At 45.2% G+C, this 18,286-nt stretch overlaps 1 protein-coding gene across 2 annotated transcripts in view; it reads right to left on the bottom strand.

Annotated features, from left to right (window-relative positions):
• The window catches only part of UBE2H (ubiquitin conjugating enzyme E2 H), a 54,543-nt gene that overhangs the window by 19,691 nt on the left and 16,566 nt on the right, over positions 1-18,286 (bottom strand). For both annotated transcript variants that reach the window (XM_075081727.1, XM_075081728.1), the window contains exons 2-3: positions 6,308-6,384; positions 5,552-5,626 (exon numbers count right to left, since the gene is read on the bottom strand). In XM_075081727.1, coding sequence (XP_074937828.1) covers positions 5,552-5,626; positions 6,308-6,384 — 152 coding nt within the window. The remainder of the gene's footprint in view (positions 1-5,551; positions 5,627-6,307; positions 6,385-18,286) is intronic.

Genomic DNA, 18,286 nt, shown 5'->3' with positions numbered 1-18,286 from the left:
AACATTCTACAGAGTCAAATACAACACTGTGCACTCGCCGCAGAGGCATCCACTGCATGGTAGTGGTGTGAGGTGCTGTGTAACATCAGCTTGCTAACAGCAGAAGTAGAACAGTTTATATTACCATACTAAAATTCTAGTAGCTTTTCAAAACAATACCATAAATAATTCCGCAGCAGCTTCACGAGGGAAAGATCAGGACAGAAAAATATGTCTGTAGTAGCTGATGGAAGATAGTGGCAGAGCTATAAACCCTGGACCTCGTGCTCAGAGCAAATCGCCGAGCGGCCCTTCTTGGAAGCGGAAAAGCAGTATCCACAAGCTTACAGACCAGCGCTAAGAGCAGCAATCTCTGGAAAAACATGCAGAACTAGCACAAAGCAATTGCCCAATATCAGCTCATCTCTTTGCTTAGGTGCACCATCACCTGATGCCCAGGCTTCAGAGACTGGCACAGAAGGCAGTGAATCAGCGCCAAGTCAGGCTGAAAACACCTACCCCATTTTGTCCGTCTGTTCCTATTCTCTGACTGTAGCCGTGAATCTGCAGAGGGTGCCCAGTTGTGCGTCAGACCAGAGATGAGACGGGGATACATATTACCTTTAGGTGTCTCGTCTTTCCCCTTAGACAAAGCTAAGCGTATTTGAAAGAACAAGCATTTTCACATCGCTTGTAGGTCAGAATAAGGATCAACACGCACAGGGAAGAGCCAGCTCAGAATGGTCACAGGCGGTAAGTGACTCACGAAATTCTAAGCAGCAAAATATAACGCCATCCAGAGCGGAGCTGAAAGTAAAAATAGCAGCTGCAGTTAAAAAGAAAAATTAAGTACAGGCCAGGAGAGATCTGTTAAATCCTGGCTGGAGCATTCTTGTACTGGCTGCCACAATGTCTCCTTATCTACTTACATACAGACACACTTCCATATGTTTTGTGTACATACTAGGCATTTTGTTTTGCAAAACACTTAGGAGAAAGGTGACATATAAATGCAAGATATCTGCAGAGAACTCAGCCAGAGATGGAAGGAAAATGAGAACTGTATATATATATATATACACAGAAGTTATTAGAGAAATTGGGGCTCTGAGCATATTGTACTCAAACTTTGCAGCTTTGACATTTGATTATAAAGAAACCAGAGTGACTTAGTGCTGGCCTAATATTTCTGCAGATTTTAGCAATAAAATAAATGCCACGGGTCTTCCAGGTAAGAGCTCAGGCTCCCCGGTTCACATGTTTCTACTGCTCCTATCATCTACGCAGGGCAGGACGTTCACACTCTGCACTTCCTCCTGTGTTTATGGCATCAAAGAGCATTAATCTCCAGCTCTTGGCAGGCATACGGACTGATTAAAAACATACAAAATTTATACAAAGTGTTCTCGTGACTTGGGAGCTCAACACAGTACTTCAAGTACTTCACAGCTCCCCTTTGAAAAAGCAGGAACAGACTAGGCAGAAAGTTCCCCTGAAGATATTAAATCCCAGAGGGAAGGAAAAAGCAGCGAACCAGTGCCAGCAGGGTTACTGAAATCATAAACAGCTCAAAACATATTGTCTAGGAGAGCGCAAAAATGGAAACAAACATCTAGCAGGGGAGTGCTTTGGGTCCCCATAAGCACGCAGGGATATTTACATTAATTGACAAAAGCATTAAGAGCAGCAGCATTCACAAGCTTCAGAACGCAATGGGGTATTTTTCAGGAGTTGGTTTTGTTCTAGCAAACTGCTCAAGTTAGATTTGGATATTTAGGGATCACAAGCAGAATTAGTTCAGCTCAATGGGAGCGCTCAAGCCCAGAGCCAACACGACAGCCCTACATCTGGCTCTGTTTAGATTCGTGTTCTTCTAGGATGCACATTTCCCTTTTTACTGTATTTTGTATAGCTTTTGTTAGGAAAAATCATCCTGCACCAATACGGCATCTGTCCGAACGCACAGCAAAGACCGAGCAAGGAACAGGCGGTGCCAGAAATCCCAGGAAGGTACTGCAGGACATGGTGAAACACTGGAAGCTCTCCCAGGAACTGCTCTTTTCACATAGATCCCAGGACGGTTTAGGTCTTTAAGCAGAGACATTACCTGCATTACCAGGAGAGCACTGTCCCTGGGGCGGCATCATTTAATAGACTACAGCAATAATTACCAACCTGAGAAGGGCAGGAAATAAATGCCATGCATATTTGATAAGGGAGCCGTGGATAGGGCAAAGGAGCAAAGATTCGGCAGGAGAAGAGCCACCACACCGAACGAAGCCTCCTGCTAGAGACCCCCACCGGCGAAGAGGACCACCACTCTTTTAGGGTTTAAGAAAAGATCCGCACCTTTCCAGATGATAAATCTGGAACTCACTTTAAAAACCTTTTCTATTCAGGTTTGTCAGTTGCACTTTGAAGAGAGCACCAAGTTTTCATGTACCTTATACTCAGAGCCATGCTGGGATAAAAGCAATTTGAACAGATTAGAAAGCAACTATTAACAGTCATTTTTCAGAAACGGCTTTCTAGAACGCATGGATATGCTTCAAGCCATCATGTTATTTGCTGCAAAAAGCCCATGTCATGTTCAAGACCACATTAAGATTTTTCTAAGATGGAAAGAAAATTTTAGCCTACAGTACTAGAGGAACAAGGAAAGCTGCAAGAACAGCATTTTGCCTTTAAGCTTCGGCATAAAAGTGTAATTTATTAAAGGAAAAGAAACTGCTGGATTCTATACTTTATACAAGCCAGGGACTTACACAGACAATTTGAACTCTGCATGTTACCACTGCAGTGGGAGCTATGCAGTGCTGAGAACAGAAGGGCTGCAAACAAGCTACATGTGTGCTCTAGATGATCTTCTGTCCAGGTATGGGCTCCACCATCTCTGAAATCCTCCACTTCCACCTCTTTACAGGTCAGAGGTTGCCACGGGAAGTTTCTTCCCTACTAATTCCTATCCCTGTGTTATCCAGAGCTCCAGCTGGCTGAGGACTGCTGGGTTAGGACACCCGTGCTCACTGGAACAGGCAGACTAGGGAGAGAACAGCTCCCGTCTCATTCACAAGCTTGTTTCACACCTCAGAATGCTCCCAGTTCAGCTGGGACGAAGGCTTGCTCTGGAGCTATCTGTAATGCCAAACAAAACCACCGGTATCAGGCACCGCACACCGTCTGTCTCTGAGAGGAGCAGTGCAGAGATCGGGCTGGCCCAGAGGAAGGGGCTGAGATGTCACTCAGTCCTTGCTGTCCAGATAAGCTGGGCTGGGGCAGCAGAAATGGGAACCAGACAAAGAAAAACAAACCTCTTCCTGCAGCTGGTTGGGAGCTTCCCCAGGTCCTAGCGCTCCTCTTGGCACTTCCACTCCGCAGCTCTTTCCTCCCTGCAGCAGAGCTGAGCCCTGCTTTGCTAAGCCAGCTCTCATCTAGCATCAGCTCTTTATTCAAACTGAAACCTCAGCTGCACGCTGCTTCGCCCAGGAGGGAACCTGCACTTCTAGCAGCCCTCACCCACCAGACAGTAAGGCAGACCCTAGAGCAAGAGCCAGCCTTTTGGGGAGCTCAGCGAGAGAAGAGATGGTCTTTCAGCCTCTCAAACAGACACTCGCAGAGCAGGGAAGCATCCTAGAAGGTGTAACAAATCTGGAATAAGGCGGGCGCAACACAGCGGGTATAAGCAAACTGATGGATGGAAAGCTGCTGTAGTAAGAGGAAGGCAGCAAAAGCAACATTAGAAGGGACAAAGCAATTTGAGCACAAAATAACCCCCTCCACAGCTACCCACCCACCACCCTCCCCAAGTTCACAACGAGAGAGGCCACCCTTGTGGCGTCAGTTCTGAAGATACAGCTGGGCTGCCTTTTACTCTCACCTATCCCAACCAGCACTAAACAGCCCCCAAGCCAAACCACCAAAAGGTCAAACCTACCGCCCTCCATGCAACCAACGGGAGCTAAATCATCAGCACTATTAATATACAAGAGCCTGGCCAACGTTTAGCTGCATTGCCTTCATAGGCTACTGGAAAGAAAGTCTGGGTTTGCTTTAAGCCAGCAACCTTGATTTCTGATACACACAGGATGAGCATCAGGAGAGAGAAAAAAAAAAAATCTTGAGTAGACTAGCTCCAAAGCAATTAACAACAAGGAAATGGGGTTTTACGTGCTTTCTGAGAGTCATCTGTAGCCAGCCCACATTTAAGATTGCCAACATGACGGTATTCTGATCTGTCGGTTTGTGGCACTTGAGAAGCGGAGAGGGAAAAATGACTGGCACCAAATAACATATTGAGGATCTCGTAAACAGAGGTTTATAGCAAGTTTCAGAGCTGATTCAAGAGGAAGGAGAAAAGGGTTTGCATAGCTGCAGCAATACTGCGCTGTTACTCAGCTGCGTGCACATTTCTGTGGTTAAGGTTTCAACAGGAAAAAAAAAAAAAGGTAAAGGACAGCATAAAACCAGCATCGCTCTTTCCCAAAAGGCACGGTTCATATTTGGAACTAGACAGATTATTTCTCACACCAGAGAGAGAGAGAGAGAGAGAGTGATCTTAAATAGAAGGCACTCTTAGCGTAAGAGTCTATTTTAAGAAAGCAGCCAATACTTATCAACTCCAAATCAGGATGTTGATATTGGAAGGGACCCATCTCGTCCAACCCATATAGTCAAGTTTCCACATCAGTTCTCCTTAGGCAGTTTTCTCCATTCTTTAGAGTCCTCTGGTGGCTTGAGCCACAAGCACACCGCCCTTCTGACGGAGAAGTGCCATGTCACTGAGCTACCAGCATTTATTTCGTAAGCCAGAATGGATATGTTGGAACTTCATGCATCTGCTCCAGTTTTTCAAGCAATATTGGCTATTTTATTTATATCTTAAGTGACTGGAATAAAGTGAGGTACCAGAAGACATCCGAGATAGCTCACCGTTACCCAAGGACAAAGATAGAATGGATACAGTCTAAAGAACATTTCCTTATCAAGATTCCTATTTCCTCTAGAAGGTTAAACAAGCCCGACCAGTCTAGCCAGCTGCAATTCTTCTGGTGATAGGTCCCTCCTTCTGCGTTCTTCCGCATATGCGTCACCTAGTCCATGAGGACAGACGCTTCAGCTCGGCCCTTCACTTCCATCCACTTTTGGACAAGAGGGCCCAAAAGCTAGGCTCACTCCAAGACCATGAACAAGCACTGTGGTCTCTGCTCTCCATACTAAATGAGTCATTTTATATAAACAGGCTCCAGCACTCGCTGTGGTATCCTGCACCTTACCCACAAATGGATATATTATTAAAAAAACACATGGTAGAGAGACTCAACTCATCAACACACAAACATGTGACCGAATCACATTTCCAGCTCCTAGCCCTTCAGCCAAAAGACCAAACTTCCTCTCTGCTTGGCACGTGATATCTGGAAGTCTACGGTAAAAGCATTCTGCAGAGTTGAAGTAAAGATCTTATGATTGTGCTGAGGCTTAGCGCAACTTCACCTACAACAACGCTGCAAGCAGTGTCATCTCTCCTGCATAAACAGTAACACGATTTTGACTGAAAGTGATTATTGGTTACCTATAGACGGGGATTTGAAAGGGTATTTATCAGGAAGGTCGACTCTAACTTTCCATACTCCACCTTCATATGGTGCTGCAATGAAAGAAACACAGGTATTAGACACTTCGTAACTCAGGAGAGAATAAATAGAACTACAGCATTAAGCAAAACATGTCTTTGGAAGAATACTTAACTCCATCAGGGGGTAAGATTTCATATCAAACCTCCTACGGTAAAAGCCTTTTTCCTGTGCTGCCTGACAAGAAATACATGATTTTACCGGCTACTGCAGATCTTGGCACAAAGACACAAGAACCTTATTAAAAACAGACACTTTGGAATAATCTACTTACCTTTAGCGGTGTTACTAAATTAAGGCACGCTGGAGACCTGACTTGTGATCTAGTCACTAGAAAAGCCATCTTAATTCCAAACTCCGCAAAAATTCAGATGACTGATGCAAAACTTATGAGCCAGGCCTAGAAAAGCTAAGGCTCAACAAGAGTGGTGCTGAAGACCATAGCAGAGGGCTTAGTTGTCCAAAGGCAGTATCCAGCTCTGCTCAGTTCCAAGGGAGGTGGGTTCATCTGTGTTAATGCTCACAGTTGTATTTCTCCCTGCCCTTGAGAGAGCGGCCTTCAAACACCCTTTGATTTCTCACCCCCACTTAGATTTGCTCATCTCTTCTTCCACTCCAGAAGAACGTGTCATTTCACTGTTCCCCACCATGAGCCATTAGTTTGGTTTTAGAGAAGGGCTGGGTCATATACTTACTTCCTTGTGGTCCATAAAACTTCACAACAAATTCATTGAGTCCTCCTAAGATTGTGACTTCGTGTTTGCTCTCAATACTGATACAGCAAGTAAAGGAAAACATTTAGTCCAGGAAACAAATCCCATTTACTCAGATACGGGTAACTTGCTAGAAGCCTGTCAAACCAAATAGTTTAAAACCAAATATTCAAAATATTCTACAACATGCAATTTAAGTGTCTTGACACATCTAAGTGACCACACCACCACAATGACGTTAGTAAAAGCCAGTTTTACATGCTGAAGAATCTCCCCCCCCTGCATTCGACAGTTTTGAGATGCCTCTCTTCCCTTAAGAGCTGCTTAGTGCTTTCCACCTACTTCTGCACAGCGTAAGCTCAGATTTAAGAAAACACTGAGTACTTATGTATTTGGAAACATATTTGGTTTGTGGAGGGGAGCTAAAAATCTAGAAACAGCAAACAGCTCCAAAGCCTCACCGCACGCAGATGTGAACCCCAGGGGCAAGGCTCGGAGGTGAGGCCAGGACTCGGAGGGACCTCACTCCTTTCCGGCACTCAAGAGATGAGCCACAGAGCAGAAAGTCACCCTTGCCAACCACTCACATTAAACGTTTACTCTCCTGCCCAGAGCAGAGGAGCAGAACTCGCCCCAGTCCCTGCTCTGACAAATGTGAGAGCTGATGAATTCAATTCTCCTTGGCTGCCTTCGGCGCTGTCAGACGGCCTCCCACCGCTACGATGCAAATTACGGCAATCTCATGTTAATTTGACTTGCAAGACCAAAAAAATCTCTGCGTCTTCGGAGAGCTAGCAGAAGGGTGAGATTGTGAGGCACTGTTACACTTTGAAAAGCACAACTGTATTTCTCAACATTTAGAGGAAAGAACCGAAGCACCAGTGCTTTGGGAAGAAGGGAATACAAACGGAAAGGCAAGAAATCTTCATTTCAAGTAAGGCTCAGTTAAGACAATTAATGGTGATGTTTCAGCACCTAAGCTTGCTGAAGAATTCTGCTATAAATCAGGGTTAATGAATTGTGAATAATATCCTACAGCAATTACCTTTAATCAATAATCTTAATATGAATTATGAGGGAAGCATTGGAAAGAAAAAAAAAAAAAACAGAGCAGGAGAAAAATCAAAGGTTTATTCCCACCTGAACTTCAGACTCTTCAGCTCTGCACCACAGAGGCTGCCCCCATTTGACAGAAGGGAGCAACAGCACAGAATATCTGATAAAAGATCCTTAACATCACAGCAGCGAGCTTGGCAGAAGCACTCAGGCTAAGAGGAACTGAAGCCAGGTTCCCTTTTACAACCAATGTTTTTCACTCTGATGGAAAAGGTTTTCTTCTTTCAAGGCACAAAATTTGCCCAGGAAGCTCTTCACTTTGCAGCAATTACACAGACCCCCTTGCACCTTCATGGCACTGAGCAAACAGGCAGCTGTATACCTGGGCACACACATACAGAGAATCCCAGACTGGTGGGGGTTGGAAGGGACCTCTGGAGATCATCCCGTCCAACCCCCCTGCTTGAGCAGGCACACCCAGAGCCACTTTCAGTAGGGCAGCCCCCAACCTGTACATGCTCACTTAAATATTCCTGACCCACCAGGAACGTAACGACCTAGGACCTACCACCAGGAACAAATAATTCTCAGCTCAGATCTACCCCTGATCTCACTTTACAATCCATGAAGCTGCTTAAGGTTTGTCACAAACTACTTTAAGAGCAGAGGCTCCTGTACGCAGAAGTGCCAATTCAATCCCGGCAGTCTGCGTGCCTACTCGTACGCAGGAGATCCGAGTCCCATCTGCGGGGTCTGGCAGGATTTATTACAGTTCCTCAAGTACAATGACTCCACGACTGGACAGAGTTTTCCCACAGTGCCAGCTCCAAAAGAGTTTGGACGCAATAACCTTCTTCCCCTCACTCTCATGGGGAGGGAGAAAAGTTTATGGTGGTTTGTTTTGGCTCAAGAGTTTTCTTGGTTCAGCAGAAGCTGCTCTGCCCTACAGTTAAATGGCAAGTAGCTCGCCGCACCTGGCAGTCACCCAAGAGCAGCTCACAAAGGGCAGGTCGATGCCTAACTGCCCCAAGCGCAAGTGATGCCTCTGCTAAAAGCCAACGGGCGTCTCTGGGAAAAGCTACATCCCTACAGTAGCTCAGCCCCGAAGTATTGCAGCTTCCTTCAGACCTGATGTTATGGGACACTTCTCACCAGATCTTTTCACATCCCCCAGTACCACAACAGTAAGTTTTAAACTCAGTCGTGCCTATATTTAAGTTGCTTTGAAAAATATACATACTCATCTAATGCGTAACTATTTAGGTCTGAAACGGGCTCTTACACAAACCCGCCGTGTACGATGATGCCCCAGAGTGAAACGTTTAATACTGAAGTATGTTAACACTTAACGCAGCTTCGCAGATCGGGTTAAATACAAATGGTTTTACTTAGGACTAAATCAAGTACCACTTAATAAAAAACAGCTCTCCCAGTCTGATCTTCAGAGCGAGCTCCTGAGCAGCTGCAGCTTATACGCTCTCCAGCTCCGCAAGTTAATACCGACCATAAATTAAAGCAGAGCTTTCTGCACTCAGACTCAGTCCTAGCGTTCCCTAGTCCAAAAAAATATTAGTAAGCAATGTGGTGCCATATTTGGTTACTCTCCCTGTTGTGGCAAGGACCTAAAATGCCTACCAAAACCCAGCAAGTGAGTTAGGTTCACGAAAGGGATATGTGTTGGGATGCAGATGCTGCATTTGGGAACAACCGCATCATTTATTAACACGATACACGAGTTTGGGGACAGACTGAACACGAAGTGAATTTCAGCAATAAAACCCTTGTATAAACACAAGGGAAATCTCTTGAAATGCATTAGCAGAACTGAGGAAGCTGGGGAAGCCCTCTTTCCTGGGAACAAAGTGAATTCCACATGAGCACCCACTCTCTAACACAAGTGGGGTGAACCATCTACCCTTTCCCTTCTCCGCCAAGTTGTCTCTAAAGGTAGAGATGCCCAGGAATTTGAAACCCTGAAATCCCACTGAGAAAACGATTGACAGCACTAGTGGGAGAAGTGCGCGGAGCAATTACAAAAACAAGAACATTTATACCCTACGAGCTCTTTCCACCTCCAGGTCCTCAAAAAGGAAACATGTATTGCACAAGCCAGGACTCCAGGAAGACCAGGACACTTTCTTCATCCCAAAAAGCCATACCAGGGAACGCTCTAACAGCACAAGAGAAAAGCACAGCGGAGCAGCAGAAGGGACTTGACACGTTTGGAGGACTGTCCCTCTGGACCACGTTCCCAAAGAAAGCTCCACCACGGCTGAGGGCGATGTATCTCCAAGTAAAGAACGCAGGCTCTGACCCAGCTATTTTCTCAGCTCAGACAGACTTTTTCCATAAGGCAAATGTCTTACAACCAAATCCCAAATGAATCCCATTCCAAATACGCCAGCAATTAATCATCTGTCTCAGATCGAAAAAAAGTCGCCGGTTTGGAGACCCACAAGACTTAAGGAACCCCGTTGCGCCTAGGGCACAACAAACCCCTCTCCTGCATTCAGAGCTAGGCAGGGCCTGGTGCCAAATCCTCCAGCAAGCTCAAATAGCTCCCAGGAAGGAGAAATGCTCCAGGTCTCCAGAAGATAAGAGTACAGCTTCAGGAAGCCACAGGAAAAGAGGATCAAGAATTTGGAGCAAGATTTCCGCAGTTAAGGTGACCAGACTGTTCACAGCAGCTCCCGCATATCTCCCAGGATAGCTATGTTCATGTCGAGGGTTCCCATCCACCTCTTTCACCGGCTACTGATATAGATCTGTGCAGAAAGCACTTGAGACACCAAACACGCAGTCAGCATTTATGGGGAAGACCACAAATCCCTTACCTTATTTTAGTCTACTCTGTCCAGACGAACTCCTCTATGCCCACACTCTCTCTCACCCCACTTTTCATTATTCAGATTTGCAGAAAGAGAACGAGCAGTTAACGGATAAAGACTTCAGTGCTCGTGATTCCAGTGGCAATCCAGCGGTTCGTACTGGTACGAGCAGCCTGCCTTGTTTCCACAGCAGGGCACGCAGCTACACCGTGTGTATGAGGGGTCAAGATTACAGAGCTACAAACCCAGGCTGTAACACATCACAGGCGCTAAAATGTTTAACAAAACTACAACCAAATCCCTTTCAAGACTCTCAGCTTGCTCCTACTAGTCTAGGTGACTTATGGCCTTGCTGCTTTTATCTCCTTATCATCTCAGTATATTAATTTGACTTTGTGTTAAATATAGCCAGTGTAAAAGGCAAGAGACGAGAGCAAAATCCGGATACAAGTCAGGTTTCTGACGGATAAGAAGTTCAAAAGCTTTACGTTAAGACCACTGAAACTAGAAGGGAGTCCTGAGGATCTGATGATAAATTATCTTAGTCCCCAAACTATTATGAGAATTTTAATGACAGTAAGCATTGAAAATGTTTAGATGATGATATAGAAAGCAAGCTTATTTTCAAATATCAATTCAGAAGGGGTTGCTAGGAGAGAGACAGAAGGGAATTTTTCAGCAGCTGATTACAGACTCCCTATATAGTGCCTGAAATGCGCCAGAAGCGCAAAGGCCAACCGCGCCACGTATTAGCATTACAGTAACATCCAGAGCCCCCTATCAAGATCAAGGCTCTATTGTTCAGGGTTGAGCTCGTAGGAAATTGTTTCTTTGGTCAGAATGAAAAGTGATTTAAAGCATTTTACCCATTCTGCATTGGGACAAAACCCACACAAAACCTTTCAAATCTGGAGAGCAACAGACTGCCCAATCATCGGTCAGAAATAGACTGGCCGCTGTGGATTTGCCTGTTCCAGGGTCAAGTTCCCCTTCCCTCATCCTCGTGCGGGGCCACCCACCACCATAAGGCTGGATCTCCCCTACAGTAATAAAAAAAAAATTTGTTAGGATTCAACTTCACACCCAGATCTCCCGAAATCCCAGATGAACATCACGGCCAACAGATGGCTGCTCTGTTTGCAGGGCTGAGCGTTTTTTTTTCTTTTTTTCCTGGCAAACACTTAGCCTTAAAAAAAAAAAAATCCCTTCATTAAGTTTCTTTAAAATTAACATAAGTTATAAGCTTGGGCAAATCAGTTTTCCAGCTAAAAATATTTCACTGAAAATATTTTTGCAAGCCTAGTGACACAAATGGCCATGAGCAGCCTGCCCCAAAGAGGCAGACAAAGCAGAAAGCTGCAATGCCCCAGGGAAAAATAAAGTTGTATATTTATCTATGTGCGTCTCAACACAAGTCGCAAATAGGTCGATGGTCATTACCAGAAAAGCAAGTCCCTGCTTTCTAAGGATCTCTGCCATGTCCTCTCTCCCTTAGAGACTTGTCTACAGCTGTCCTTCCAGGTGAAGAACCACACCAGAGAAGACATTCTGAATTTGAGGGAAAAAACATAAGACCACACCTCTGTGTGTGGTCTGCCACCTCAGCAGTTGAGAACCCATCTTTGAGAAAAAAAACTCACCATATTTTGTGACACAGGGTGTGTTAAAAATGAGATTAATACAGTTGATCTTTTCCTTTGCGAAGAGCTTTGCAAGCAGCGAGTGCCGCAACGCCACCCATGCGATGGAAGCGCAGCCGCTCCAGCTGCTTGTGGTGCAAAAAGCACCGCTCTGCTTGTTCGAGGTGTCAGAGGTGTGAGTTCTTCTGCAATCTTTGCAAGCAGAATTTTGTAACATAAATAGCCTCTAATATTGGGCCTGATGGTTATTCATGTTTATTTTCTTACAAAGGTGAACGAATTCCACTCTAAGCAGCACTTACACAACCTGCAGTTATCTGTAAGGAGCCCTATGATTTAGCAGCGTTACCGGTTACGCCGACGCGTGGGCCACAAAAGGGCAAGTTCAGCCCAGACGCCTCCCTGCCTCCAAGCCCCTTTAGGCTGCCTTGCCTCCTCTAAACTCCCTGCCTTTATCTGATATGAGTTACCCGAGGTGCCAGTTGCACAGGTGAAACCACAGCCAGCACCAGGACTTTGATGCTTTTAAGCATCAGGAATATTTGTTCTTATTTTCCCCAAGTCAAAGTCTCTGCCCTTTATTCACATTTAACTTTCTTCACACTTCTCTGTCTATCCCTGCACCACACCAGAAAAAAAGGACACGTAGTCAGAAGCGAAAAAGGTTACAAATAATAAAAGCTCTTGTCATTTCTTTGAGCAGCAAGAGGCGGCACTTTCTAGTCACCCTGTTAGTTGCAAACCTCGAGAACTCCTGGCTAAACCCATTAGATTATTAAAATCCACCGGTCTTCCCCCAAGCTAGTTATTCTTGTTGCCAAAGGGCACTGCTCACAGTCTCTAGCTTCAAGCAAAGGGGTTTTCTAGCACCAGAAATAGGTTCCCTATTTGCCAAGGATGACGTGTTGCAGTTTCTGGTGTCAGTACTCACGACCCCATGGTCCTCACCAGCCCCAAGAAGGGAAGACGCCAGTGGGGCAATCTGCAGTTTGTCTTCACGTACCTGGGGCAAATCTCAATCTTCCAGCATCTGAACTGGGCTTGCCCAGGAATCGCACAGCTTTGAAAGACCAAAACTCACTGAAATCCTACAGCGTAAAGGAGGAGGACAGCGAGTCCCTCACAGACAGTCATGGAAAGCTCTGAAGATAACCAGCTTTCCCATCCCTTCACCCTCCTTACCGCTAGGACAAGCGGACCAGGAACAGCATTACACAGAGGTGGTTTCACTCGTTGCAAGACAAGGGCCGGTTATGATTGCAGCTGAAAATGCTCTGGAAGTGAGGGAATAGCAAATGAATAACTGAACAGCAACCCGCACTTGGTTGCCGAGCTTTTATTTTATTGCGCACAAGCGTTTTCTTGTTGGAAGTGAAGTTTTACTTTAAAAAAATACCCCCTTACTCACCGCTTCTCTACCAGATTTTAACCAACCGAGATGAGAAATTACACAAGAAAGAGCATTCTTAAGTTATTCTGCGCACACCCTTCACAATTTCACATCAAGGATGGCAAATTTCCCCAAGATAAACATCCTAGTCACCAGCAACCCCATCAAAAGGCACTTTCCAAGCACAGCCACGTGTACTGAAAGGTACCTTGCGAGTGCGATCGGGGTTTTGGGGAGAAGGAACTGCTGCTCCAGCAAGCCCTCCGGTCTGGCTCGCCTTCTTTGGAGCTCTTGATGATTTACATCTGGGCACTCTCCACTAAACTTTGTGCCAAGAACTGGAGTAATAAGGAAAAGGTAGAAGGAAAAGCCAGCTTTCCCCAGAAAGACACGCCACATACGAGCTGCCTGCTATGAACAAATTATAAACTAAATCAGCGTTTTTCCTACAGAGAGGATACTCCAGGCTTCAAACCGGGTCTTCCCTCCCCAGAGGAAAGTAACCACCATAAGACGATACCAAGGTACACCTCATACCATGCTGGATTGAATAATACTCCCCTTTTCCTTCAGGGAACAAATTAATTCATTGCCTTCCCCAGCTCTGTGCTGCTCCCTTGAAAAGTTGCAACTTGTTTAGAGGAAGAGATGGAAGACAGATACTTTTTTTTTTTTTTTTGCCATAAAGAAAACAGATTGGAATGACCTTCTTTAAAACTGTGTTCTCAGGCTTCCACTGGATGGGTCAACATTTAATTGCAGCGGTGGCACCGAGAGCTCCTTCACAATCAGATTAGACAGGAACACAATCAGGGTAATTTTGACAGTAGATAACGAGGGCCGTAGCCAAACTCCAGTTTTGCAGTGCTGATTACTGTGCAATTCATTTGCATTTACAGACAAGGAAGAACAGAACACGTACAAGCATCAGGCCCTGATACTAGGTATCGTTAGCCAAGTGCAATTCAGGATGAGAACCTGTATAGGTCCAGGGTGACACCTGGTTTGCATCGCAGCGGAGCTTTGCTTGCGAGATGGCTGTGTTTCGGTGCTGCATGTGGTGCTGGTCAGTCCCAGGAGCAGCACGTTGGATGGGAATGGCTTGAAACCACTTTAAACCGTGACCTACGCAAGGGTTGCCGAGGTGCTCCTCGAGAAAGGCGGGGAGATGCATCAGTCAGGTTGATAAGAGGCTGGGACAGAAGATTTTTGAACATGAAAGGAAGAGACGTGGAAGATGTAACAGAGTCAAAATGAAGTTGTGATCGCTACAGCTTAACTGATGTTCCTGTGAGTGACCATAACGCAACACAGCACTGCCTCCACAAGCACAAGGTTTCTTTGAATCTCAGTTAAAGAGGACAAGTTTGTAACCAAGAGAGTTTAAGCCCAGTTAGTCTGTAATGATAAGCAACTGTCAATTAGCGAACTCCTTAAATGGATCCTAGCTGGAGATGACTGCACAGTTTGAGAAAGGCATCCTACCAGAAAGGACTAGCAAGGAAGACAACGTACGGAGCCATGACACAGGAGCAGAAGGCCCTGGGCTTCTTTGGGACAACCAGAGAGGCAAAAAGGTCCTCACTATATGATTGCACTGGTCTCCTCTGACCCGATGCTCCTGCCTCCCAGAAGAGTTCAATACAAGCTGCTCACCTGGTGTGAACAAGGCAGAAAAAATGGGGAACCTTGCGCTCTCAGCCAGCCACCAAGCCAGAAACCACAGAATTCCCTACGCTGACATTCAAAGTCAGTCATGGGGGAAACCGGAGTCAGACCCAGAGGCATCAAAGACGACAGCAGTAGTAGTTTATATGGCCGTACATTTGTCCCTGAGCTAAACCACTAGATATAATATTTGCATTGCTACAGCTTTCATCAAGAGAAGTTTGTTACCATGGGGATTGTACATACTGGTGGGAACGGAGCGTTTAATGTGCGAATAATAAACTTCTCAAATAAGCGAGAAATTTCAAGTGCATTTTAAGTGAAATATCAGAAGGAGAAAATACAATCATTTCTTTTTTTCAATTGGGTTGGGTACAGTTGATTTCCTCTTTGTGAGGATTCAAGTGCCAAAAACACTTCTGAAAGAGAAACCGTGGTTGTAAAACCACAGAACTGAGAACGTGACCCCAGACGTGTGCTAGACCCGACACCAAGCCGAAGATTTAACTGGGTTTTGGGGGTTGTGCCCGACCACACATTTTACAAGAACATACCAGGTCTGTTACAAGCAAAATGCTTTTCACGTGTTTGCGCAGTTGGAATACTTCACTAACTTAGACTTCCCAAAGACATGTATTATTTTAAGATGTGGCCTTTTCCCTCAAGTGAAGTTTGTTTTAGACTTTACTGAAATGCTTTTTTACTCCAAGAAACCTACACAGTCATTTAGAAACTGCAAGCATATCGAGCCACCTCAGCATCAGCGACATAAAACCCCAAATGCACAACCAACCATCTCCTCAGGCTGTAAAGCCCTTGGGACACGACATGTTTGTAGTCAAAGCAGACAGATGCAGAGGTCGTCAGCAGCTGAGCTTTGGCAAGAGTTTTTATTTAGGAAAAAATCTAGAATTATCTCAAGTTCTTGATTTTAAACAAGATAAAGAGTGAGAGGGAGAAGGAGAAAGTGTCAAAGTAAACATCTTCTTTCTGGTAAATTCAGAGATATTCTATTGAGCATAAGCTTAATTTTAAGATGCTTTGGCACAGAGCAGTTACCAGTTCCGGAACCAGAGTCCCCACCCTCTTTTGCTGCCCTTTCCCAGGATCTTTTCTTGCCTGCAAGGGATGCTGAATTTGGCCAGACACTCACCGAGGGGATACTGATATGCTGCATCGGCTCGAGCTACATCACAACACTGAATTGAGAAAGTGTTAAATATGGGAATCCTGAGAATTGTTTTAGCGAACACTTCACACCAGGATCTCTCTTCAACAAAAATCCTGAAGTCTTCTCTAAAAGAGGCTTCACACAAACACACACAAGCTCGAACTATTAAAACATTGAGGGGGGAGGAAACACATTTAAAGTCCTGTCTAGGATCCCGCTCCCTTGGAATCAGGATAACATATCACAACAGCTCTCCACAGCCTGCCAGGAACGTAATTCTGTGGGATTTTTCCTTCCTTTCCCCCCCACCCCCCCGTGTGTGTACAGGCACAACAGAGGTGAGACTCACCAGGAAGTGCTGGTTTAGCGCAAAACCCTTGGCGCCACACCAAGAACTGGTCCATGTGATAAGCATATGCGACGAGAGCAAGACGGTTAGTTGCTCGGGCTGCCTTTCTAACAAGTACAAAAGGGTTTGGCAACGTGACTGGAAAGATAGCTGTGGGGCACCTACTTAGATGTATTGCCTCCGCTCGCTTTAAAACCGGATCTATGGAAGAGGCTTGCTTTGCTGACCTTTGCTATAAACCTAATGGAGCTGACAGCTGGAGCAGAGTATCTGAAACATCAGAGCAGAAACAAAAGCCAGAGCTGCTCTGCAAGCACCTCTTACACCAAGGATACCGAGCTATCTACAGCATAGCGTTGTTTTCCAGAGTTCCTTCCAACCCCACGCCAGCAGATGCGTACGTGGAAGTACTTAATGATGCATTTCTTGCTCACTGAGGTCACACCTGCACAGGGTTGTTTTGGTTTTTTTTAAAGGATTTTGTAAACTGTTGTCTTCAGAACTGAGACGGCAACAACTATTTGAAATGCCAGCTAGAGCAAGCTGTACTCAAACTGTAAATAAGACTCAGAGCCCAGAGCGAGCATTGAAGTGGACAGTGCCAGTGAAAACTAAGCAGCAGTGGTCGTCACAAAGCTTCTTCAACTTTAAGCATTCAACAACAATTAATGTCCAAGGCTTATGTGCTTAATACCAAAAATTCTCGTAGCAAACTGCCACCCATCTGGGTATTTTCTGTACCAAACAGAACGGCAACGAGGTCTCTCAAAGACATTTTGGAAATTATTTCTCCATCTGAAGAACAGGGCACAACTGATATTTATTCGTTACAGAATACTTTGCTACTCGAGCCAGAAGCTCCAACATTTCTAAGGCCTTCCTGGAGAAGGGTTGTACCTTGTCAGCCCTTAAAGAAACAAAAACTTCAAAGCAAATCTCAGAAACCACTGGTATTTCTATAGCACGGGTGTAGGAAACAAAAGCAAACTAAATTTGAAAATTAAGCTAGAGATTAGAACAATTCCCTTCACCTCAAGTAACACGGGGGAACAGTCACTGTCAGGCTTCAATTCACATTTCCCACCACCCGTAACAGCCCAATTTGAAGTAACACATAGATTTACTACCAGATACAGGTGTTCCTTTCAGGGTGGGTCATACCCAGAGGCACCTGCGGATTTCTGTTCCTTTCAAATCACTTTAATAGAAATACGGTTTTTGAAGAACAAGCTACATTCTGCTCCTCTGCCGATTCTCAGGTTCAGCAGACAACGCACAGACTGCCTTGCTAGCAGGTGGGAAAAAAAAAAAAAAAAAAAAAAAAAAAAAATCATCGGGACGAAGATCGCCCGTGAGGCTGTCTACCTCTTGCCTATGCAATGGGGCTTACGCCGATACGTCCATTAACAAGCCTGTTGATGCAGCACCCGTACCTTGTAAGGGCACATCTGAAAACGGTGATGGCAACCTAAGGGCAGGATGCCTTTTATAGACTGCTTGCAAAACCATGAGGATCAGATTTGTCCTCTTTGCACTACACCAAGGAGTCCTGACAGAGCCTGCCAGAATTTCCGGAAGGGTCAGGTTTGCTTCTCCCCTCCTCGGTTTTCTTAAAAGGTATCTCAGAAGCGATGTTGTAAAGGAACAGCTCAGACAGGATTTTACACGCAATGTTGTTTGGTTTTTTTTTTAAACCCAAACAAACGACCTGAAGAACAGAGCAGGAGATGACTTTCCTCCACATCTGAATCACAGAACCGGTAAAGTTATGACAACAGCGGCCACCGTTTCCAACACACACACTGTCTTCTCTCAAACCAAAGCACAAAAACAAAGTGATTTAGGAACAAGCACCTTTC

The sequence above is a fragment of the Phalacrocorax aristotelis genome, chromosome 1 (assembly GCF_949628215.1).
Source record: "Phalacrocorax aristotelis chromosome 1, bGulAri2.1, whole genome shotgun sequence".
Classification (NCBI taxonomy): Eukaryota; Metazoa; Chordata; class Aves; order Suliformes; family Phalacrocoracidae; genus Phalacrocorax; species Phalacrocorax aristotelis.
This window is presented reverse-complemented; position numbering and strand designations above follow the sequence as displayed.